The sequence below is a fragment of the Cydia pomonella genome, chromosome 27 (assembly GCF_033807575.1).
Source record: "Cydia pomonella isolate Wapato2018A chromosome 27, ilCydPomo1, whole genome shotgun sequence".
Taxonomy (NCBI): Eukaryota; Metazoa; Arthropoda; class Insecta; order Lepidoptera; family Tortricidae; genus Cydia; species Cydia pomonella.
This window is the reverse complement of record NC_084729.1, coordinates 4,347,446-4,373,804: the sequence shown is the minus strand read 5'-3', so window position 1 is coordinate 4,373,804 and position 26,359 is coordinate 4,347,446. Positions and strand designations below refer to the sequence as shown.

Below are 26,359 nucleotides of genomic sequence, written 5' to 3'. Positions count from 1 at the left end.
ACATGTTAAACTACTTTTAGGGGATCTGTAATGACCATATTTTTGTAAATATTGAATTTAAAATATCTTTTGGCACACGTCACGTGACCAAACTCGAAACGTCTTTGAAGATTAGGATGACGTCACAACTCTCGGATTGACACTGTTGACAGTTAGGCGATAAACAACAAATGACAAATGTCAGTTGACAGTTCGTATCTTCTACGTGTGTATGTAGTTATGTGTCAAACCGTAAACTGTGACGTCACACAATTTTCAAAGAGCGTTTTGGGCGCGAAAGCATCTGTTAAAATATATTTTGTTAATTTAGCATAAAAGTTGAATTTTAGGACAACTTTTACTTAATATAGAACGTAATAAGTACAAGCGTTTCAAAAAATTGGAAACAAGCTTATTAATTGCAACGCCTGCAATCGCCAAGTGACGTCATATCCTAAACGGAAACGAGCTATCAGGCTAGTTGATTAATTATGCGAATCTATTGTGTCATTAACAACTATTGTACTAGCAGAAAAATATAAATTCCATTGGCATTCCATTCCCAGCGCGCACAAGTTTTTTGCAGATATCACACAGCGTCTGGTTGACGTAACTGGTGACCGTAGAGCTGGCGGCTCCCTCGCACAGTATTGCGATACAGCGAGGAAATGCCGCCAGCATCCTTGGTAAAAATTCCTCAAGGGCCTATTTTAGATTTGATTTAAGTTAGTTATAGTAATCCTCTGTATATATCCATTATGTTATATGTTAGCGTTGGTGGCTTAGTGGATATGACGTCCCACTTTCAATCCGGAGGTTGCGGTTCAAATCCTGACTCGTACCATCAGATGGGCCGTACGTTTGTTTGCCACTGTCGTGATATGACAAGTATATGTAGATTTCCAATATTATTTTTAGGATTCCGTACCCAAAGGGTAAAACGGGACCCTATTACTAAGACTCCGCTGTCCGAACGACGTTCCGACCATCCGTCCGTCCGTCCGTCTGTCACCAGGCAGTCCGTCTGTCTCTTGAACCGTGATAGCTAGACAGTTGAAATTTTCACAGATGATGTATTTCTATTGCCTCTATAACAACAAATACTAAAAAGTACGGAATTCTCGGTGGGCGAGTCCGACTCGCACTTGTCCGGTTTTTTTCCCCTACTATACGTAACCAACGGCCTACCGCATACACCGAAGATCGTAAATTGCTTGAACAGTACAAAGTGAGGGAGTGTCATTAATTGACATTAACTATGCCATTTAATTACACTTTGTCATTGCAAACTACTTCCAATACTTATCAGTAGGTGGTACCATACATATACATGTATATACTTACTAGCTAAAGGCGAGTAGGTATAACATTGCAATGTTCTTTAATAGGCCGCGGGCCAGGAGCATATTTCGTAATACTCTGCCAGATGATAGATTAGATGCTGTTTTAACAAGCAAACCGTCAGCCGATTGTATCGCAGTGGAAAGACCGTCCGCTGTAAAATGAACATGTTATAGATACGCGCCTCCCCACTTTATATCCGCAAAGTATGTGTTATAAGGTAAAGCGCTTATTTTTACACGTTCATGCGACGCGATATAACCGTCTGATGATTTTTTAATTAACATAACATCTGAACTATCGTCTGACAAAGTATCTAACGGGATACGATGTCATTTTTTTTACGTGTTTCGGTGGCTGCCATTCCTGAACCCACCAACGGAGCGGCAGCTGACGTCCACAAGGGTTCATCATACATAATTAATCACTAGAGTCTGTGCGGAAAGAGAAGAGTCGAAGAATGTATGGGTTCCCTTATATTCCACGACTCTTTTCTTGGCGCACAGACTCTATACGTGTTTTCACCCGGTAGGCGATTGGTCATGGAAATCTGTCCCTGGCTCGCGGTCTATAAAGACCGCACCCATAAAATTGTGTCAAAACACTTGATATATAGGTACTCAAAGATATCGCGACGCACATTTAATAAATGATAATGCTGTTTGATCTTTGATTTGATAGTATATTGATAAACATGATTGTTTTCGTTTAAATTGTGAATGAGCGAGTGCCGCTGAGAATATGTCTAGTTGGCATTATAGAGGTACGATAAGTATAGAGATGAAATGGTAGCGCCGGCCGATGACCGAACGAGATGCTCTTATGGAACTTTCAGTAGGAGTAACAGAGAAAGCGCTCTGATTGTTTGTCCTTGTCACTTTTTTTTATACCCCACCGTAAAATTTAGTATGGCTTATGGTGGGCAACACATAACCCGACCAAATTACGTAGGTTGTTTTTGGTATGTTTTCGCTGTCACACTATAGCTAAAACAGTCATTGGAAATTTATTCTATAGGGAATGTTACGCAAAAATCTGCGTAGAAAGAGCCACTAGCATATACTGAGACTATTACCGTTTTGTCAGTCCTCCCCCCCCCCCACCCCCCAATCAATCATGCACAATCCATACTTACCTAACACTTGATTCATGGCGTGGGCAGTTGTTTTGTCTACTTAACTAGACATAATGCATGACGGCAGAATATACTTACTTTGCTCTTTGGACGGCAGTTTAACCGCCAAGACAAGTTCGAAGAAAAAATATCTACTTACGATACAGCATATTTAAAGACCTTACCAAACGTATGCGATATATCGGACTAATATGAGCCCAACAAAGTTGTATATGTTCGCAATTTGCGACCATCTTTCTCTGTCACTCTAATTACGTCTTATTTGGAGTAAAAGAGAAATATCCGAACTTCGGTGCTCGCGGTAGGCCCTCAGAATTCCTCAGTAGTCATCATTTATGGTCATGTTTTCTGCCGTACATTCTCAGAGTCCAGTTCAAAAATCAAGGTAGGTATTCTGTACTCATCCAATATTTTTATTATGATTCATCGACCAATCGGCAACGGGTCTTCACAATACGGGAGGGTTACGGGCTACTTTTGTAATATAGTCTTAACACAACTTTTCAGTCAGTAAGAACCACTCATCTCTTTTTTTTGGGTGCGTACGACAAAGACAGTATGGTTTTCGCTGTCTGTGTTTGAAATGAGACCATGAGACAGTCCTGGGTCAAACTATACCTACTGTAACTTACATTTGATGTTTGTTTGTGTCGGCTAACAAAACCAGTTCAAGTATGAATATGAAAGGCGTACCAATTGCAAAGTTTTGCAATTAATGTAATCGCAAAACTAGATCTTGATTGAGTCAGGGCTAGTTGTTCGTTAAATAATGGATAAGTAAGTATTATTACGTTTCTAATTAAAAACTAACGAGTTTGAGCATTTTTGTTTCCATAGACACATCACAATTAATAGTTGTGGTTATTTGTTTCACAAGGGGGCAAAGTTGTTGTTTAACCGCTCCTATTGATACCCAAGTAAGCGAAAGATTCTAAAAATGAACCACGAGCGCAGTGAGTGTGGAATGTTGAGCGTTACGAGGGCTTAGAAACCAGTGTTAAACAAACTTTGCCTCCGTGTGAAACACACAATTTTTCACCATACCAACGCGAAGAAAATACTTACTATGAAATACCTAAAGAATCAAATTCCAATCAAATCCAAATGAACGTAATAAAAAAAATATTATTCAGTAGTTACATATTTGCGGCGTTTGGTGTTGAAACCCTAGGGCCGTGGGGGCCTAGCGCGCGCCGCCTCTATAAGGAGTTAGCAAAACGCCTCATAGAGGCTTCGGGTGACCAGAGGGTTGGCCTGTACTTCGCCCAGCGGATAAGCATTGCTATCCAGAGGGGCAATGCAGCCAGCCTTCTGGGCACCCTGCCAAGCGGTCTCGATCTGGGACAATTTTTTTATTTATAAGTTTTTAATTTAAGTTTTTAATTGTTTTTCCACCCATTTGTGTTCATTAAGTAAATACATATTATCATTTAAAAGTCAATTTTACCAGCTAACATAACGAAACAACTCAAAATTTGCATCTGATTATTTTGCCCCACATGTTGATAAAATGCAACTTTCTCATTAGTTTTTGAACAATCAAGAGGGCCTTTACCAGCTGGTGTGGACGGTGTGGTGAAAGAAACTTTACTTATTCGTTGTAATGTTTTTTTTTTAAAGGTATAAATATAAATAATGTGTCGTGTGCAGAAAACGCAAAATCTTTTTTGCCGAATTTGGCCAAAACTCTTATAACATTATATAGGTAGGTATATATTATATCGTATTATGTCTTTAGGATGAGTGGTCTGTGGGTGAAAAAGTAAAAAATTGACGAATTGATGATGAAAACAGTGTTGAAAGTTAAAAATAAAAATGCAAAACAACCAAAGCTGCTTTTATTTATTGTTGATAAAAGGTCCAATACGTGATACGTCTCAATACCTTAAAGTGATTGTGTTTCGGCCTTGACATTTGGCCACATTTGGCGGCAGACGCGCCGTGACGACATTGTTGACATTTAAAAAGGCGGGAAAGTCATTTCGGAGTATTTAGGGTTCCATAGACAAATTAGGAACTTTTTAATAGTTTAAAGAATACATAGCCGGTCAAACAAGTTGGTCAGTTGAAAAAGGCGCGAATTTCAAATTTTCCATGGGACGATAAACCTTCGCGCCTACATTTTGTAAATTGGCCGGTTTTTTCTACTGAAGGAAATGGCTTAAGAGACTATAGTACTCGATGCAAAACTTTAAGATTTAGTTATAAAAAAAACTTATTTATAACTAATTCTTAAAGTTTGTAACTTTTAAACTTAAGAAGTATAGTTTGGCAAACAAGTTTTGTCAGTAACAGTAGAATAATAAAACTTTAGCCGGGAAAACAACTTTGTCACTAGAAAAAGGCGCGAAAATTAAATTTTCTATGCGGTGATAACCCTTTGCGCCTACATTTTTAAATTTGGCTCTTTTTTTCTACTGACGAAAATGGCTTGACAGACTATATATATTCCTTCCTTTTTTTGCGTCCTCTCTGTTTATGCTCCAGCTCCACTGTCTCTATACCTATACAGGGTGAACTTGTTGTTTGACCATACGCTGAGGGGTGGATATGTAGGTAGTACTGAACAACTTTTATTATGAGACCAACACCGAAAGCGGGAAAAAAATCTGCCGTCTCATACATTTTGGTAATTCACATGTTAATGTTTTCTATGGAACAGCTGTTTTTTTTTTCGGTTTCGGGGTTGGCCCCATCGTAAGAGTTGTTCAATTTGACCCACATATGGCCTCAGCGTATGGTCAAACATAACAATTTCATCATGTATGCACTTATGCTTCTACAGGGTATTTATTTAGTCACCTGCAATAATTTACGGGGTGAATATATAGGTCATACTGAGCAACTTTTACCATGGGACTAACCCCGAAATCACGCAAAAAAAATAGGCTGTTTCATACATTTTGGCTGTCTGACCTTGACACTTTCTATGGGAGAGTAATTTTTATTTGCGATTTCGGGGTTGGTCCTATAATAAAAGTTGCTCAGAATGACCTATATCAGCCCGTAAATTATTACAGGTGACTAAATAATACCCTGTATAGTTTTGTAGTAGATACATACAATAAAGTGTAAAACTGCAAGAAACGGAAGATTAATACTTTTTGTAAACAAGATTATTGTTATATACCATGCCTATTATATATTTGCAAATTTCATTTAAATTTTTACAGAACCTATAGCTTTATTTATTTATTGCAAAACAAATGATCAAACTAATCGACGACTAATTTAAGTTAAAAAACTACTTAAAGTTGTAGTATGCGGATTTTCTAAATTGCTTATTAAATTACAAGCAAAGTAAAACAACAAATGTGCATACCTGACTTCGCGCACACTCGCATTTTTATATCATTAAAGTATAATAATTGCGCGTATTCGCGAATCGACAGCTACAAATGCTCCAATGAACCAAAGCACCGCGAACAGCGAAGTTCGCAACGCGAGCATCTTTCTTTTACTCCAAATAAGGCGTAATTAAGAGTGACAGAGACAGATGCTCGCAATTTGCGAACTTCGGTGTTAGCGGTAGGCCCTCTGGTCTACCGCTAACATTGCAATGACAAAGCGTTGTAATGTCAAATTTGACGATGACTTTCTCCCGCTATGTTCTATTTAAGTCGCTGCAAAATTAGCTTAGACGGACTATATGCCTCTCTACCACTCGAATGCAAGAGTGATAAAGAAGCAGATAGTTAGCGATAGGCCCTCACTAGTTAATTTAGCGCTGTCCGGCTAAACCTAAAGGCTAGTTCGGTCTACGTTAGTAATTTAGTGAAGTGGCGAGTATTACGTGTCTGAACACCAAAAATGTAGTCGAGTAAATTAGGCAGCGATTTAGTCGAGTGAATCCATTTTATTCTATTTTTCCGGCGAGTAAGCCCTCAGGCCCTCACCACTCTTCCTAAACTACTCGACTAAATATTTGGTGTTCAGACACGTTTAGTAGAAGTAACTAAAATATTCGCCACTTGACTAAATTAACGTAGTCCGAACCAGCCTTTCATTTTAAAACACTGCCTACTAACTCGCTGGTCTGTAGTGCAAGCGATTTTTGGTCAGTTGACCAATTTTAGTTAACTAAAATACTCGCCACTTGACTAATTGTAATTACTAACTTAGTCCGAATTAGGCTTAAAGGCCAGGGCTCGCTATAATCGCGAAAATCGGAGTTCGTCAATTGCGGGCATTTTTCTCTATCACTCTAATTACGTCTTAGTGAGAGTAAAAGAGAAGATCCCCGCAATTTGCGAATTTGGGTTTTCGCGGTAGGCCCCCAGACAGGACTCGCATCCAGGCCATAATTGTAAAAAAAAAAACGAAGTTCATCTCTCTCTCTCAAAATAAGCAAGAGCGAAAGAGGCAAATAATATTCGAATTTCAACGCGAACTCGCGGAGCCAACGCGAATATCGCGACCTTGACAGACTGGGTTATTATGAAAATCGGCCGATAACAGGTTTGTTACTTAATCAGCAATTCGGTTATCAGAACCAGTAGGAGTAGTTTATTAATTGTCAATAATTACTTTTAATGATGTTTAGGAAGAATTATGATTAAGCTATTTAGTTGGACTTTCCCTTAGATACGTTTATTTAGAAACATAAAGCAGTTTTTTTTGGTATTGTCACCTGAAGGACCAAAGACAAAAGTCCTTGCTTCTTAATCATAGAACCTGCCTAACCTCTGTCTGCCTGCTGGTAGATAATGCCGCCATCTGTACATAATTGTATAATATTTATGCTATAAAGTTTAAATAAATAACCTGCTCACAAAATGCCATGAAAATCGGTTGAAAATTGCGACCCGTAGAGGAGAACATCTGGAAATACGAAAGCATTTTTGCTCAAGCTGAAATGTAGACCTTCGCTGACGCTCGGTCAATTATATTAAACCAGTTAGTACCCAAACTGTTCATGAAACTTTAGGCCAGTCCAGACAAGGACAATTTTTTTTAAATGATAGACGAGGCAAACGAACAGACGGATCTGATGATAAGTGATTACCGCCGCCCATGGTTGCAGGTGCAACACCAGAGGGGTTAAAAGTGCGTTGCCGGCCTTTAAGATAGGAGTACGCTCTTTTCTTGAAGGTTTGAAGATCGTATCGGTCCGGAAATACCGCACACGACAGTTAAAATTTTTCGCCAAACTGATTAAATTGTCTGATCAAGATGGTGCGGACACAAACGCAAATGCTGCCGATTTCGACCGCCGATTATGACCCATATTAGCGATAAAATGGAGGTGCGGACGCAATAATAGCAATTTGTGACGCTATTATTGGCGTTTGGGGGCATTTTTTAATCAAGAGCGTTCAAATATCACCATTAATCTAAAATTGGTGATTAAATTGGAGATCTCTTTTCTGATCAAATCGGTCGATTTGATGAGCCCGTCTGGACTGGCCTTTTACCTCAGCAGTGACAACAGCTTATCAAGATAACAAGCACTCTTTGCTGCAAAGGAAACAGTGGCAAACCGGCATTTTACTCACAGCGCGCAGTGAGAAAAGAATAACTTTATTATTATGCAGCTCGTGAAACTAATACTTATTGTTGTCTATATATTTGTTTATCATGATATTTTTTAATCTAATTAAGAGTATGTTAGAGTCAGACCAAGATAAGTTGGCAGCGATATTGACAGCCCAGACAGTACAAGTGTTATATTAAACGTCAAAATTCTATGAAATTATTACGTGTACTTAACACCTTTCACAGACAGAGTATCAAAATCGTTCCTGACTAAGCGTTTCTGATACTAGACAGGTAAAAACTACATATACGATAAGCTTATCAAAGGCGCAACATTCAAATTTTGTATGGAAGGTCGATCCTTCGCGCCTACATTTTTGAATTTTGCCGCCTTTTTCTACCGAGAAATAACTTGCCAGAGTATAAGTATGGACAGGGCACTGCTGCCTATATTTAACATCTTCTTGGCGTACACTAGACACTAGAGGAGTGACTGGGGAGACACTAAAGTGTTCGCGCATTCTCGGGCTCGGTTCGGCTCAGCATTGCTCCCATATTGCTCCGAGCAATTATTAAGGTTGCCACAACTTGACGTCCCTTTGCGTGCACGACCACAGATAAGATAATGACATGAATTTTACAACCCTAAATAGCCGAAAGGGATTAGAAAGAAACAGCATGATTGGTACCTGAAACGCTGTCAAACTTCGGTTTTGTGGGAAGTGCCATTTCTGTACGATAGTACTTATGGAAGGTAGAGGTAAGGAATGCAATCTCCATAAGCAGAACTGTTGCAAAAGTGTCTAGTTGTCAGCTATAAATAATAGTTCCAAAACTCTCCAGAGTAGCGCTAGAGTAACTAAGAACCTAGGCGTTATGACGGAGTGAAGTGCGCTGTCTATGATTTGTTTTTTTTTTTCAAATATTCTAGGTATTCTAGGTATAGCGCCACCTATTTAATGTTTTTTGTGGACACTTTTTTGGTACATGGAGATTTCATTCCTTAGTATTACTATTATTTATTTTGTGTCATAGGTATCGTGAATAATACATACTTAGAACCAATTGAAACTTATTAACACCTATCTTACGCAACTCTAGGCACAGCTGGGAGCCGGAAGACGTGTAAACTTTGAGTGACCTTTGCTTTTCCTTTCACTTTTTGTCTACGCTCTACAGTTCAAAGTTTGAGCAACTTATATCCCACGGTCACGTTTTCAAATAGTTACTCGTGCAAAAAAGAACAAGAGAGAGATTTTGAGTTGAGAGCGAGCGAAGGTCTCTAACCTAACCACAAGCGTGCATAGTTTTAATTTAGATTGTGAGCGGTTATCATATATATAGTTACCGAAATAAGCTATCAGGCTTTCCATTACAAAAGGGTCCTTATGCGTCAAGCGCAATAAGGACGTTTCCATCTGAAATTCCTATAGAAATTCTGATAAGGTCCTTATTGCAGATGAAGCATATGGCTCCGTAATTAATGCACCCCCCTCCCCCCTAGTAACGGCTCTGAATAATTGTACTTATGACAAGATCCGCAACTCCCTTCAATTGAGCAAGTCGGTGTTATTCTAGTTCTAAAGCTCCGCCACTGCTCAATAATTTGTCAAGTAAAATACCACAAACAAATACCATATATTTTTGCTGTTTTATTATATTATATAGTACCTCTATAATATTAAACTTCAAGGTTCAATTTCTTCTAAGTTAAATGAATCTCGCCTGCACCAACATATATGTCTGTTTAACCCAATGGTTGCCTGGTTCCATTCTGCACTAAGTCCTTCATTATTCTTTGTGAAATAAATAAAATAGTAGAAACACTTCCATTAGAAGTGGTTTGTATGGAGTCCTAAGTCAACGAACTTTGTCTTTAAAATGCACATCACGCGCGGGCGCCGCTTTGCAGCCAACAAATGTGGGGTTCCGTACAAAAGGGACTTTAAAGCCGTTGCTGCTATGATCTAAACTGCTCTTCTCATACGGAATTGCACCGATAGTCCCTGTTTTGTTTATATTAAATATATTAATACATGTGTACTAAGTTTATCAGTGCGAAATTCCTTTAGTCAACAGATAAAACCAGATCATAACATTTGACTTGTTTAACATTTAAGAGGGAAGAATAGCTTTTTAAGAATGGGAGGGAAGAATAAGCGCTGGTGGCCTAGCGGTAAGAGCGTGCGACTTGCAATCCGGAGGTCGCGGGTTCAAACCCCGGCTCGTACCAATGAGTTTTTCGGAACTTATGTACGAAATGTTATTTGATATTTTCCAGTCGCTTTTCGGTGAAGGAAAACATCGTGAGGAAACCGGAGTAATCCCAACAAGGCCTAGTACCCTCTGGGTTGGAAGGTCAGATGGCAGTCGCTTTCGTAAAAACTAGTCTACGCCAAATCTTGGGATTAGTTGTCAAAGCGGACCCCAGGCTCCCTTGAGCCGTGGCAATATGCCGGGACAACGCTAGGAAGAAAGATGTATACCATATTTTATGTGCGCTGGTGGCCTAGCGGTAAGAGCGTGCGACTTGCAATCCGGAGGTCGCGGGTTCAAACCCCGGCTCGTACCAATGAGTTTTTCGGAACTTATGTACGAAATATCATTTGATATTTACCAGTCGCTTTTCGGTGAAGGAAAACATCGTGAGGAAACCGGACTAATCCCAACAAGGCCTAGTTTATCCTCTGGGTTGGAAGGTCTGATGGCAGTCGCTTTCGTAAAAACTAGTGCCTACGCCAAATCTTGGGATTAGTTGTCAAGCGGACCCCAGGCTCCCATGAGCCGTGGCAAATGCCGGGACAACGCGAGGAAGAAGAAGAGGGAAGAATAGCTTTTCGAATCTAACGAAATAACGGTAATTTTTCTATGAAATTCCATTTCGGGAGAAAACGTTTTCCACGAACACAACTAAATCACTTTGATTTTGATGTCGATCGCTTCAGCATAATATATTCTAGGTTTATAGGTTTCCCTTTTTAAAAAAAATAGTTTAGTTTTTGCAAGTTTTGAAGAAAAGGAAAACCTATACGATTCCCTCGCTCTTTATATTTGAGGTAGGAAAACTAATTCGGTGGAGCAGGAAACACTTGTCCGCGGCTACTACGAGTACTACGCGTGAGCCAAGCCGTCAAGACGACGACCGCAGGTACTAGTAATACCTAGGCACAGGCTTGCAAAAACAGGTAACTGAGGTAACTTCTCCCAAATTATAGGCCCACGCATCTATAACAGGTTACCGTCTGATATAAAGGATGTTGGCTCAGATTTCATTTTTATAAAAAAACTCAAGCGTTTTCTGATTCAAAAGGCGTTTTATTCAGTTAAGGAATTCCTGGAAGGTTAGTACCTATTATTATTTGACTTCCTTAATTAATGAATATACTTTAGCCTAACGTATTGGAACGGGACGTAGTGTTATTTTATTGTTAATTTAATTATTATTATTTTTCTCGATGTTTACAATGATTTTAATTTTATTTCTGACATAAGTACCTATTATTGTACCTATATATGAATGTAAATTATGACAATGTATGATCAATACAAATAAAGAACATGAATATAAAGAAATAATTTCATTGTGTCAATACATACAAAAAAAATCATGACTAGACTCCTTAACTCAAAAAATCTTTTTAATTTAAGATTAGAAGAGTCTGTGCGGAAAGAGAAGAGTCGTGGAATGTATGGGACCCGATACATTCCACGACTCTTTCCGAACGACTCTAGTTAAGCTTGTAAAAATGCATCTTTTTATTGTGATAAAAAGATTAAATTTTAATCTTTTTTTTTTTAATGAAGAACGGAAAATATTTAAGAGCGGAAAAACATTTTCTCTTTTTGTAATGGTCGTGAAAGTCTGGGAAATGGTCGATTCGTACAGCGCGCCTTTGGACAGTTTGGACTGCGTCGAAGGGTCCAAGCTGGCATCTATACGATCCTACCATCTATGCTTTCTATGCATCTCGCTATGTTAGGGCTCCTCTACACGATGGCCCAGCGTAGGCCAGTCTAAGGGACGTAGCTATGCTGTGAAATGAGATAGCAATATCACTTGCTCCCTCTAACGCATAAATGCGTCCATTGGACTGGCCTATGCTGGGCCATCGTATATAGAGGAGCCATTACTGGCATATTTTTTTGTGCGAGTAGCATCCCTGTATTAATAGACAAGCCAGTGCGAAGTCCTACCCACGGACAGTTCGCCACTGGTATAGCGAGGAGAAACCGGCTAGTGAGGCAACAATATAATTTCACGGCTATGCCTGCCTGTTGCAATCCGTCGAAAGAATGCTTGGAACGCCGCGATCTGAAGTTTAATGGCATTATAGTTTGTGTCATCCACGATGACGCGCAGATTTGTCAAATCTAACCTTTAATAACATGACAATAAGAATCAAGGCACGCGTCTTCGTGAATGACACGATGTATATCATAGATGGTGGATCCTAAAATCCTAATAGATGTGCTATACGCGTACGCCCGTGAGGGACAGAACATACGCAATGCGACAAAATTCAAAAACAACCTACGTAATTTTGGTCGGGTTATTTGTTGCCTACCATAAACCATACTAAAATTTACGGTGGGGAATAAAAAAAATACTGTGACAACGACAAACAATAATAGCTGTGAATAATAACGCTTTCTCTACGAATCTTACTGAAAGATACATAAGACTATCCCGTTCGGTCATTTCCCCCCACCCCTCGTGCCTGATCCAGTTATACTAGATTCAGAGATAATAAATTCGATTATGGGTGTGTGAAATATCAAACGGCGTGAGAAAAGGTGATCGAGTGACCTTTTGCACGAGACGTTTGTCTGTCAAAAGGTCAGTCGTGGGGTAAACGTTCCTATTAACGACACCTATGTTATTGACGAAAAAGTACTTATAGTTTGGCAAGAAGTGCCTGACAGTGGCGCATAGGCAGTTATAATCATACTGTATTTTTCTTATGCTAGTATTATTATTAGTGTCCGACCGAAGCATGTTTTTTTTCGAAACTGAAGTTTCGGTTTTGGCTCTAGTTTCGGCCGAAACCGAAACTTTTGTAGACATGTTAAAATCATTGAAAAAAATGTATAAAACTGTTTTTATACGCTTATTAAGACTGCGTCGACCGTCCAGTGGCGCCCTTATTAGGAGAATTGTTTTCCAGTAAACCAATTAATTTCTGTAAGTATATTGAAATCAGTAGGTATACTATTAATATTGTAGTCCAACTTTTGGTTTTTGTCACATAGTTTAGTTTCTTTCATAGTAAGAAGATTTCGTAAGTTTCGGCCAGGCCGAAATATTCGGCCGTTCTTGGCCGAAACATGGTTTTTTGTCCGAAACTGGTCGAAACCGAATCTTCGTTCTCATTATTACCCCAAAAAGGGTTGATTATAGTTTTTTTATTCTACTGTTGCTCATATAACTTGATTGCCAGACTATAATATTGTTAGCTAGTGAAAGTATAATTGTAATTTTATTAGCTCATGACAGTTGACAGATATTTACGAAAGTATTCCTTTCGGGCATTCTCGGCTCCGTTCGGCTCAACATTGCTCCGAGCAATTATTAGGGTTGCCACAACTTGATGTCCTTTTGCGTGTACGACCACAGATAAGATAATGACTAGAATTTTGATAATCCTAAATAGCCGAAAGAAAGAAAAAAAAGAAAAGAAACGGACAACGTGATTCGTCCTTGAATCGCAGTCAAACTTCTGTTTTGTAGGAAGTTTCATTTCTGTACGATAGTACTATTATTTTTTCTGTGGTAAGGGTTAACGCAAAGATAACATTATTTCAAATACTTTATTGTATAAGGAACGTAAATATAAAATCTCATTTATTATGACTATCTATTAAGTACATAAAATCTTATTATGACTCAAGCAAACATAAACAAAAAAAACATAATTTTGAATAAATCTATGTGATGTAAATTATAAATTTAGAAATTCATTTCTGTAATGTATAGTATATATTATAATATATGCGTAGAATTTAGACTCCTATATTTAATTTACATAGCAAATTAAGCAGGAGAACGTAACTTAAACAAGACAGCCAATTTTGAAATATACTGAAATCACGAACAAATCAAGACTTCATGTATTTGAACTTCACCTACTCAGAGATATTTTGTTAGATTTAGACCAAGATAAACCCTGCAGCAATTTTGATAGCCCTGACTGTGCAAGTGTTATTTTAAACGCACAACTTCTATGATATTATGACGTGCACATAACACTTGCACAGTCTATGCCATCAAAATGGTTGCAGAGTAGTCAAAATCTAACTCTACTTATTTAATCAATTTTAAACTTTTATATAATTTTGTTATACCTCCTCGAAAAGTGGTATATATTAAAATTGGCCATCAGCATACACATGTATTGACATATATCTAAGGACGGGCCTTACGGGCAATAAGAATGGGGCCAGTACAGCGGTGTCACCGTACACGAATTCGAGCCGATCGTGCAGTCTAACGCCACAACACGATTGGTTGATGAGTTCGCATCACGCGTGCGATTAGTCGCAACTAGTTGCGTTAGACTGCACGATTGGCTCGAATTCGTGAGTGACACCCTGAACTAACATCATTCTTATTGCCCGTAAGGTCCGTCCCTAGATATATGTCAACGGACACATGTCACATTATCGACAATTTAGTGTGATGCTGTGTGTGATCTGTATATTTACTCGTACGACATTCCTGCGTTTGGGGCATTTCATAAAGGCAACTAACTTAATAATACATGATTAATATTGCTATATAATATTCGTATTAATAAAAGTATCCTATATTTTTGCTGAACATAAGTGGGCATTTCTATTTGAAGTTGTATCACTAACTTATGTTAGAATTGGAAATTTTTATATTATTTTACTGACAATCACGAGCTTTTTCCATTTTTACTGATACAGTATGCCCCAATCATTTTGGTTCTTTTGATTGGTGGTTTGGTGGACCGTTATTAAACCAATCGTTGTGAGGCCTGGACCCTAGCACAAAAAGAGGAAAGTCAGCTCCTGGTAGCCGAAAGGAAGGTCTTTCAAAAGATCCTACCTAGAGACCTATCAAGGGAGATGATGGCACGTGGAGAATGCCGAAATCGAGGAGTTAGTGGGCGAACCTTCGCTGGTTCGGCTACCTACTTAGAATGGAAAAGGATCGGGCTGCCAAAAAGGCGTACTTGGGAAGACCGACTGGTGGCCGGCCGGTGGGTCGACTCAGAAGGCCTACCACGAACCACGTCCGACGTGCTGCCTCTGTCACACTTGTAAATTCGTACGTAAGTGTGACAGGAAGGCAACACGTTGAACGTGGTTCGCGGTAGGCTCTCAGATACCGCTGGGGAGACAACGTTGAAGACCTGCGTCAGCTCCAAGCCGATAATTGGCAGAAAGCTGATCGGGAATAGTGGCGTGCTCTTGTTTCGGAGGCCAAGACTCTCTTTGGGTAGCTGAGCTAGTTATGGTTACGTTTTCAATACAACCAATGACCGCAACAAAACATACAAACAAAAAAAAGTATGAAATGTTGGGGACGCATTTTTTCTCGTATTTGGAACGAAAGAGCTCTTGATTCTGGGTGGAAATTATATACGAATTCCAAAACCTGAAATACAACTTTGAATACAAATTCCCAAATACCTAGTAAATTATTTCGTTTAGCCGCACATTCGGACTACTTTTCACGATATTCAGCAAAAAGCTTAGGAAACCTAAATTTAGGCATGTTTATTGATTTATTGACTTACGATTATGACTTATGTTACTTTATTATATTTACAATTTTACGCCGTTTACGCCGTGACAAAGTGGCTTGCCAATAAAATATTAATTGCAATAATATAGGATGAAGAAATGTCAGCTTTATGGCATACGTCGTAAGGACCAATTTACAAGTAGCCATACGTCTTTGTGCTCCGCTAGAATGATTATATTGACATTGACAAGTTAAGTTAATGCCTATGACTATGTTCACATACAATTTATTGCTTTCAAAATATATTACGCGCTTATAACAGCGTATGAGGTACTCGAGTCAGACCAAGCTAAGTTGGCAGGGATAACGTCAAAATTCTATAAAATTATGACGTTTACTTGACACTTGCCACGCCTGGAGCCCATTTCTCGAACGGTATTAGACTAATATTATTAGTACACGAACTGTCAAATCGGGTTACCATGGCAACACACTAATAATATTAGTGTAATAACTTTCGAGAAAAGGGCCCCTGCCCGCATAGCCAACATGCATATCGTTCACGCTCCGTGGAGAACGAAACGCAACTGTCACAGTCGCACTAATATGGAAGAGCGATAGAGAGAGATAGTTACGATACGCTACGGAGCGTGAACGATTGGCGGCTTGACTACGCACCCCGGGCTATCAAAATCGCTGCAAACTAATCTTGGTCTGACTCTCTCAATTTTTTTGTTTTGTTTTATACATTTTGTAGTTGTACAAACTATTTATTATAGCATTAAAATACCCTTAGGTACGACTTTTCACTAGATGTACTTGTACATATAGTAACTTAATGCGCAAAACATTCCGGCATTTAATTAAATGGCAAAGCAAAGCGCTAAGCGAACAACAAAACTTTGATATTGGAATAACGTACCTATCATATTTGTGACGTTATCTATGAAAAGGGACCTTATTGTCGATGTCGCTTCCGCCGTAATAAACGATGCTCCGATACAAATACAACGCTGCGCGACGCAGTGCGGCGTAAGCGCCATCGACAATAAGGTCCCTTTTCCTAGATAATGCCACATTTATTTATAGTCTAATATCGGGTCCATGAACCATTATTCATATACAAAACGTTCAAAACTCACATTGACCGCAGTCAACGTTTCCCTAGCATATTATATTTACATATCTTAAACTGATCAATAAGTCATTCCGTATGAAAAGGCACCTTTAGACAGTTTCACTTTCGCCATATTGAGAAGTCTTCTAATAGTTTTAATTTGCGTCACCAATTCCTTAAAGCACCAACCGCCGAACGGTCCCTTTTTACGGAACGACATACCTATACTCTGGCAAACCCACTTTGTCACTAGAAAAAGGCGCGAAAATAAAATTTTCGAGGGAGCACAACACTACGCCTACATTTTTAAAATTTGCCGCCTTTATCTACTGACGGAGATGGCTTGCCAAACTATATTTTATGTACATACAATGCTGTGTTGTTGTTCCCGTATCTTAAAAATATTCGCCAAAAATTTTTTGGGCACTATAATGACTCGGCATTCGTATCTTCGAAATGGAGTCTAATAAGTAAAAGGGGTAATGCAAGTTTCGTATACTTTCCTCAAACGCCTCAATCTCTTAACCCTTTCGATTTCGGAAATAGAGTTTTAGAAGTTAGACCAAGCTAAGTTGGTAGCGATTTTGATAGCACAGACTGTGCAAGTATTATTCCAACGTCATAATTTCATAGAAGTTTGACGTTTAAAATAACTCTTGCACAGTTTGTGCTATTAAAGTCGCTGCCAACTTAGCTTGATCTAACTATATATCTTCATATTTTTAGACGTCGGCTAAGTTAATCATCTTGTTGCAATGCATACTTTAGTTCATCCTAGTTTCCTACCAATTGTCTCACTCCATTATCATCCAAGGCAGTTACAAATTAGAGATCATTAAAAAAATAACTTAAATTGATTGGAATTACGAAGTTTATAAATTTTATAATGCATAAATGTGTATTCTTCATTTATGGGCTTTTTTCTGTCAATTTGATTGACTTTCTAATTCTGTAAGTAATGTGTAAAGTAGTTAAACTAGTCTACAGTGTGTGATGTGTTTTATTATTAGGGCAAAAAGTGGCCCATTTCTCGAATGATATTAGACTAATATTATTAGGCAACGAACTGTCAAATTGTATGGGTTACTATGGTAACACAATAATAATATTAGACAAATACCATTCGAGAAATGTGTCCGTACTAATAATTGTATTATATGTGTATAAAACTTAATAAATATACAAAAATAATGGGCCTATTTTTTTTGTTTTCGTTTTTTCTGATAAAATTTGATAAGTTTGAAAAGCTTCTAATACTGGGCGGAATAAACACGAAAACCCAATTTAGGACAAAACATGTACAGTCGCGTCTGAAAATATCGACACGATCGAAGTGCCAAAATATTTATACAACTTTATGACCATATATTAGGGTAGTGCGGGTAGGGCACTTTACTTTCGTTATTTTCAGACGTGACTGTATGTAATTCTCCGCTGATGGTATGAAAATACCATACGTTTTCGTAACTCAGATGAACATTGTGGGTATACAGTAAAATTGCGCTTACGTTGTACGGAATAGGGAACTCTATATCCGCCAAGTTTTAGTAGTAGTAAAATACTTTATTGTCCAAAAATTTCAGTAAAACCGGAAAAACACTTGTCATTTCATTCGTACAAAGGCGAACTATATCTCATAAAAAAAACTACAGCAAAATAAAATCGGCCGAATAGGGTAAAATAGCCATTGACTTGAACCAAAATTGTCAGTCATTAAAGTTCATTGTATTGATTGACACCACTATTGAAAAACATAGAAAGTAACTAAAATGAAAATAATTAAAGAGGTGCCAAATATAGGAAGTTTTACCCTATAAAAAAATTCATAATGACAATTATCTAGAATGTCATATTAAAAAATATCTTGACCAATGTACATTATTTGCACTAACTCCCATAATTGAACAGAACAAAATAATATGAATAATACATTAACAAAATGTATTTTTAATAGGTTATTGAATTAGTTTGTAATTATATTTGATTTTGATAAAAACTTTAGTCTGCGATTTTTTGTGGAATTATGTTTTGCTGTAGTAAACAATGTTTATGTTGTTAATAATAAAAACGTTATCTTGAACAGTAGTTCTGTAGTAAGCAGTTGGAAATATCTTGTTTACTGCGGGCCTACCGCAAACACAAAAGTTCGCAAATTGGGTAGTATCTTTCTCTGTCACTCTAATTACGCCTTAACTGGAGTAAAAGAGAAAGATGCCCGCAAATTGCTTACTTCGGTGTTCGCGGTAGGTACTCTGAAGAGCTGTTTTTTACGTTATCAATATTAGGGATCATTTTTGCGATTTTTTTAGAAGTATAAGTCAATTAGCCGTATCTCAATTAAAAATGAATGCTAATATACACCTTAACTTCTTTATCTTAAGATTCCATTTTCAACATCATTTGTTTTTGAGATACTGCTTATTCCACAAATGGTCACAAAATGTCTTTGAGCATGGACAGTAATTGAAAGTATATTAATGTTTACCATTGGTTCCGTTGACTCCATTGGTAGCAGACTCTTCCATGCTCTTCAAGTGGAACGGGCTGATGGTGAATACCTCATTCTTCACCAGGTCCTCAATGTTCTCACCTCCGTAAGAAAGCAGCGGTGATATCTCCACATCTAAATCATCTTTGATAATACCACCAGCTTCCCTGATGTATTTTCTGTGTAACCTTAAAAGATCCTGCCTAGCAGTTGACGGGCAATCTTTACCCGCTGAATCAGCATTCTTCAAAGCAGAGAACTCAACATCTCTTGCTACTTCTAAGCATATGAATTTCTCAGCGAATTCGAACACATCAAAGATGAATTTCTCCATTTTAATACCGTTAGGTTCTGTTGGCTTCTGTCGGACACCATTCTCATCTACATATGGGATCTTCTTTTTGGCAACATGGAGCTTTAGCTTACTTTCGAAGTTTGATATTTTCTTTAAGAATTCAGATGAGAAGTAGTGGTTACAGATGTTACCGGCAGAGAATGTTAGTCTTCCATCGGGATTCCTCCTTTCAGCGGCTTCATCACTAAGCTCCGAATATTCCACCACTTTGTAATGACCGTTGACTCTGCACACAACTCCAACAGCTTCACTTGGTGTAGATTTTTGGACAACTTTAGCAGCACAATCCGCATTTCTGCTCAAGCAGTAACCAATGAAAACTGGATCGGCAACTTTAATGAGGATGTTATCAACTGAATGGGCATGTAAATGTTCTACACCTCGTCGAGAAATGTCATCGAGCATTCCTTGGGTTTTTAAGGCACGATACAGACCCCCGTTTCCATCAGGGGCTGAGGCTAATTGGTATTTTTCATCCAACAGTATTTTACCGTTGAAATCGAAGCATGGTAGTCTTCCCTGTTCAAAGAACACAATATTCTCCTCCTCTAAGCCGAAGAATGAGTGATCCTTAAAGAACTCAGCTGTAGGAGCCATGGTATGTTCGGAAGTCATGATATACCAAGTGATTTTACCTTCTTTTCCAGTCTTTTCCTCAGCCATTTTCTGCAACCGAACTATCCTTTCAGCTTGAATTTGGAACAGAGTTTTTTGTGATGGTAGACCGACATTGTACATTCCTTTGGGGTGTCCAAAACCAAGTCGCGTCGCCTGCCCACCAGCCAGTAGCAAAACACCAACTTTTCCCTCAGAAATCTCTCTAAAGCCTATGTTTTCATATTCTTCTATTTTTTCCCTGCTCAAACTGGGCACGGCTTCGTAATGGGACTGAGGAATCGGCTTCAAATCGTCGTCCAGTTTCTCGGCAATAACTTTCGACGACTCCATAGCTCTGTGGAAAATCTCATTCATTTCCACAAAGTCGATTTTTCTGAGTTCTCCCGCCAATTGTTCGCGCTCATTTTCACTTATTTCCAGCCAATATTTAATCAGGTGTTCTTGACCGTGACACTTGAGTTGGGAAAACAAGTCTTCGTAAGACATCGCGATTCGGAGTTTCGGACTATAATGAACCGATCAGATTTATTGTATCTTATCGAGTGCGATCGGCGCGATTAGAAAGTGAATACTGACTAGCAGTCCGCAAGGCGTGTGGAAACATTTCTGGGTTCTCCCACCACTGTTGGAAACACGTCGTCGGCGTTCAGCTGACATTTTCGCGATTTTTTTAATATTTACAAATGAAGTACTACTACTACTATTAAAATGTTGCATGCTGTCAAATGTTTCTAAAAAAACTTTAGTATTCATTGCCGCATATAGTCGCAGTAAAACAACTTCAAATGCTAATAAAAGACGCAATGTATTTAAAGATTCCAAGATTTCGAACTGAGAATAACAATGGAATAACACTAGTAATTGAAACAGTGACAGTGACTGTCAAAACGTTAACATTCTGAAACCTTTGAATATTGGATTAAACGATCATACTACTCACTTAAGTTTTTCTTCTATAACAATAGTATATGTTATACAAATATTCTTTTTAAATACTAATGTTTATTACCTGTAAGCGAATTACATAGAAATCAAGGATTTTGCATATATTTAAACATTTCGATCCTGTTTTTATCACATGATTGTGTAGAGTATTCGAACATAAAGAATTCATTTTGTCTATGGTATGATATATTCGATTTTTCGAGAACAGAGTCTTGAAATAGTTGAAATTTAAATCATTGGTGTATTGTTGCGGCTAGTATAATAATGCTCTAATCTTATTTAAATCAATTGCTTTTTATATGGATCACAAGAAATAATGTAATCTCCTTGAACACAAGCTACAATTTGTCTATTGCTCGTAACTGGCAGCTATGCCATGCGCGAGGTCTGTCAAAAGAAGATGTCAAATGGTTACTCAGGAAACATAATTTATTTATTGCTGATTATCGTTGAATTTCTGCTCAAAATAATATTCGGTGTGAGTAACACGTTACTCGTGGGTTTAGAGCTAATACTAAAGAGCTTGTGTAATGTGAACATGACGGAAACGGCGAAAAAAAGCAAACGTGCCAACGACCCGAGCAATAACCAAACTATTGCAAATCGTGGCCTTATCAGTGCTAACTGGCAGAAACTTCTATCAAGTAACCTGATTTCAGACAAGAAAATTGAAAAACCTTTACAGGAAAACTCAAAGGATCACTTTACAGGAACTTTCAGACGCGCACGTAAGAAGAAAGCAAAAGCCCAGGTGCTTGTACGAAACGAGCTAAAAACGCTTGATATCACTAAAGAAACTAAAGTTAAAGCTAACAACAGTGATAATATTGCTGATGTCGAACTTACAGTTCCTAAGAAACAGGATAATAATAGTAAAAACAAATTAACTAAATTCATAGCTATTGATTGTGAAATGGTGGGTATAGGATACGACGGAAGCGATCACATGCTAGCCAGAGTGTCTTTAGTGAACAAATTCGGTGACTGTATATATGATAAGTTTGTTAAACCGCGGGAAGAGATCATAGATTACCGAACAAGTGTTTCAGGAATCAGAAAAGAGGACTTAATTAATGGTGAAGACTTTGCTAAAGTGCAGAAAGATGTGGCGGACATGATTCGAGGCAAGATTCTAGTCGGGCACTCTTTGAAGCATGATCTGAGTGTATTGTTCCTTTCACATCCTAAAAGGAGTATCAGAGACACATCTAGATACAAGCCCTTTAGAAAGGTGAGTTATACTTGTAAGCTTATTTAATTTTATGCCTAATTTGTATCTTTTTGGAATTCAAGGCCCAGGGGTTGATTCCATTTAATGTAATGATTTAAAATTCAAAAATTTCTGCAAGTAGGACTAAAGGCCTGTTTTACAAGTTAATACAACATCAGCTAAATAGCTGCTCGCCTATAATTATATAATAATAATATAATATACGAGGTATTTTTTACTGAATTGGCTCTCTCCTAGAAAAACTAAACTTTGATGACTAACTAAAATCGCTGTTTAGCGATAAGTCCGCCTGTTGTTACCTACCAATGTGTATATTTTATCAATTTCTGTATCTGTTTTTTGTTTAGTGTGCAATAAAGAATTTTATTATTATTATTAAAATACATAAAATAAGTCCAAAATTGTTTTCATAATTTCAGAAGTGATCTTACCTAAGACTTACATATTTAAACCTATATCAAAATTAGAAAAATTCCATCAACATTTGTTGTCTAGTAGATAAGTCGATTAACCTATGTATTTTAGGCGGTAAGCATCCCGAATATAATAAAATAAAATAAATAAATAACATCAATCAATAATTTTCAGATAACCAAAGGCAGCACGCCATCTCTAAAACGTCTAGCAAAAGACATCCTCGGCATAGAGATCCAGCACGGAGAGCACAGCTCCGTCGAAGACGCCCGAGCAGCCATGCAACTCTACTGCACCGTGGCTAAGGACTGGGAGAGGATGAACAGCGAGAAGAGAGGGTATAGGAAAGAGGCTTAACGTTAAGATTGCCTTTAGTTTAGTACGTATTTTTTGTCGACTTTTTGGATAGAAACGAAAAGGAATGAAATAGGAGATTTAAGTAACTTTCTTTGCCAATATGATATAGATTGTCATGTTTGTCATGTCGGATGAGTGGTAATTTTGAATAAAATGATGAAAATGCATTCAATAAGTTCTTATGTATTTTGACTTGTTAAGATATACACAGCTGCAAAAGTTTATACTCACTTTATGAATAGAATTCATTCATAAAATGGGTATGAAATTATGCAGCTTGCTGTGCATTCACTTGCAATTTTGTGACCGCGGCCTGCTAGTCCCACTTAGTCGCTTGCCATAAGGACGCCTTGACAGGTTATTCGTATAAAACAAGGCTCGGGACCGGTTTTTTCTTCATACAAAAAATATCGGTATTTGGTCAAATAATGTAGGTTAAAGTCAGGTCGTTCAGAGACAGATCCAGGCGGTTTTGTATTTGGTTGGTTAAACAATGTTATAACTACCTGAAAATGTACAAATTGTTTGTTTACTTTTATTTAAATATCTAAAGATACAGAGTATAGTACTCAACAATCTAATTCCAATAGTTGTCTGTAACCTCTATTGCCAAGAATTTAGGATTAAGGTCCACACATACCGAGTTGCCTCGCGAGGAATTTGCCGCGCGAAGCAGCTCGGGCTGTGGAGACGTGCCTCGCCCGAGGCAACGCGGTCGCGAGTACGTTTGCTTCGCATGAGGCGCGGCGACACAGACCGAGCTGCTTTGCGCGGCAATGTGTTTAAAAACAGATTGTACTTTTAAACAATAAGTTAGGCTGATGTTATATGATTTTACAAACTTTGAACTGAACAACAACTTTTACAATATTGAACTTACACTTACTTTAGTATTTGAACTTGTACAGTCAACCAATTTGAATCCTAGGCCACTATAGAACCTTGTCGCTTTAACTACTCTATACATGACATGCATCACTCAATAAGCACTGTCGTGGAAGTCATTATGACATAGTTCTATAGTGGCCTAGGAATCAAATTGGTTGACCGTACAATATTGGACACTGTGTGACATAGTCTCATCAGTTAAATAGCTGGTCGCTTATTAATTAAAATTAAATAAGCCTTTAATCCACATATGAATCACTTGTAAATACAAATATTAAGTTGTCTTATTATAAAATGTCTCTTAGTGTGGTGTGCCTGTCGGCATAGGCCTCTTCCAACTCTTTCCAGTGCTGTCTGTCTAAAGCAACTCTGGTCTGGTCGCCTATAATTCCATCTATTGGGAACTGTTGGGCTAGAATAGAATGGAATACTCTTTATTGGCACATCTCAGTAAAAAGATACAGGAAAAGAAACAATTGCTTAAATAGTAGGGTAGTGTCAGGCATTGGGATATTTATCTTATTAGGCTGGTAAATTTATAACTTAGATCATTAGCAATTATAATATAAAGAGATACTAGACTACTACGCAAAACACAAATAAACAATACCAAAATTTATGTCTGCGCGTATAGACATAAGTTGGGGCTGATGGACAGGATTTGCGCTGATGTGGATGGCAGGTTGTTGAAATGACGAAGGCAGCGGGTTCTTCAAATTAATTCTATAATTCGGGATTTTCTACATGGTTTTTGATTAATTAACGTTATATAAAAAAGAGCAAAACAAAAAGGGCACGTATAAGCTACGTGGTAGTTCGGTGAGAGATCGAATTGTGATGTTTACGCAAATAAATCATTATCTTATCTTATCTTACTATAAAGAGTTTTTACCTAATGTTACAGTCTTAGTGTGTTAAAAGTATTGTCAAGATGTTTTTTACTATTTTGTGAACAATATGTATTTTTTCTAGCAGGCAACTTGTCTATTCAGAGAAATTTGGTCTTTTTTTAAAAGGGTAATTACTATTATCAGTTTTCATTGTAGAGGTGTAAAATTTATGAAAAACTCGTGCCCCCGAATATGACAGCCGGGTCACCAACGGCCAGCCAATCTCACCAACTTGACAATTGGCTGCCCATGTAGTCAGCAAATAACAAGGTTTACTTGTTGTACAGTCGATGTCACCAACATCTTTACAAGCCAACATGCCAATAATATATTTACACGCCTCTATGACACTGACTTTAAGGTCGCGTTGACATATATTTGAAATGTTGGGTTGTAAAGATATCTGTGTACTCGACTGTACTTGTGTTGTTGGCCTGTTTTGATGTAACTGTATTATTTTTTAATGTATATTTTACTATTAACAACTCTGCTAATATTAAAGCTGCTCAAACATAATTACGATCCATATAGAGTACGCTGAAATGTAAGGAGTCAGTGATTCTTACATATTTTTTGTATGGAATAACACATTTACCAATATTGGTTGTACAAAAATGAGATGGACCGATATTTGGGAAATAAAAAAACTTAATAGTGTAAATTATAGTTTTTATGTCGAATAAATCGAATTTATTATGTACATGAGTGTTTTTTTTTTCTATTTTTATTATAGGTGTACATTTGACCGAGGCGCTTGGTAAGAAATTAAGAAGTTATGGTCAGCTCTGGGCAATAACCACGATAATCGTAGTTCGTCCATTGCGGGCATTTTTCTCTGTCTCTAATAATTACACCTTAGTGAGCGTAAAAGAGAAAGATCTCGGCAATTTGCGAATTTCGGTTTTCGCGGTAGGTCCCCTGCTAAAGACTGGTGGTGGTTGGTTGATTTATGATAAGTAAAAATGTAGTCCATAACTGAGCTATCTTCTAGAAGCCGAGCAAGTTCTTTACTAACTACCTGAGATTAATAGTAGACCTATAGTTAGATACTCAATTAGCCGGGTCCACACAGAGCGAGCATACGCGCGAGGCAATTTCCTCACGCACAATCCGTTTGAAGCTTGGCGTCACGCTGCGCCCCCCGCTGGACGTAACTGAAGGCGTAAGTAAACTAAATGGCATTGACGTATTAAAAAAAAGCTAAATGGCACTGTAAATACTTCAAGAAGTGGGGTAATTTTTTTTAAATCGCTCATTGTGATTCGCTCGATTTTCTGAGTTATTTGAACTTAACAGATTAACCCTTTTCCAGGCCGCACCAATCTACAAGGTTTTCCCAAAAAGCCAAATATATTCCAATTAATCCAGCTTTGGTGATTAATTTGAAGACAAACACATAATATTTCCTGAAAGTG

The 26,359-nt window shown here is 37.9% G+C and overlaps 2 protein-coding genes and 1 long non-coding RNA gene across 3 annotated transcripts in view; 2 read left to right on the top strand and 1 right to left on the bottom strand.

Annotated features, from left to right (window-relative positions):
- Window positions 1-25,644, top strand: part of LOC133532444 (uncharacterized) — a 77,870-nt gene extending 52,226 nt beyond the window's left edge. Inside the window, exon 2 of the long non-coding RNA XR_009801698.1 lies at window positions 23,612-25,644. This is a non-coding gene — a long non-coding RNA (uncharacterized LOC133532444). The remainder of the gene's footprint in view (window positions 1-23,611) is intronic.
- Window positions 13,725-21,117, bottom strand: LOC133532424 (UDP-N-acetylhexosamine pyrophosphorylase-like protein 1). Its single transcript, XM_061871088.1, has one exon. It carries the CDS (start codon window positions 20,703-20,705, stop codon window positions 19,233-19,235), a length of 1,473 nt encoding a protein of 490 aa, XP_061727072.1. The 5' UTR covers window positions 20,706-21,117; the 3' UTR covers window positions 13,725-19,232.
- On the top strand, window positions 21,525-25,644 carry LOC133532431 (uncharacterized). The gene is made up of 2 exons (XM_061871103.1): window positions 21,525-22,395; window positions 22,984-25,644. The coding sequence occupies exons 1-2, from the start codon at window positions 21,541-21,543 to the stop codon at window positions 23,164-23,166; spliced, it is 1,038 nt and encodes a 345-aa protein (XP_061727087.1). The 5' UTR covers window positions 21,525-21,540; the 3' UTR covers window positions 23,167-25,644.
- Window positions 25,645-26,359: the final 715 nt, after the last annotated feature.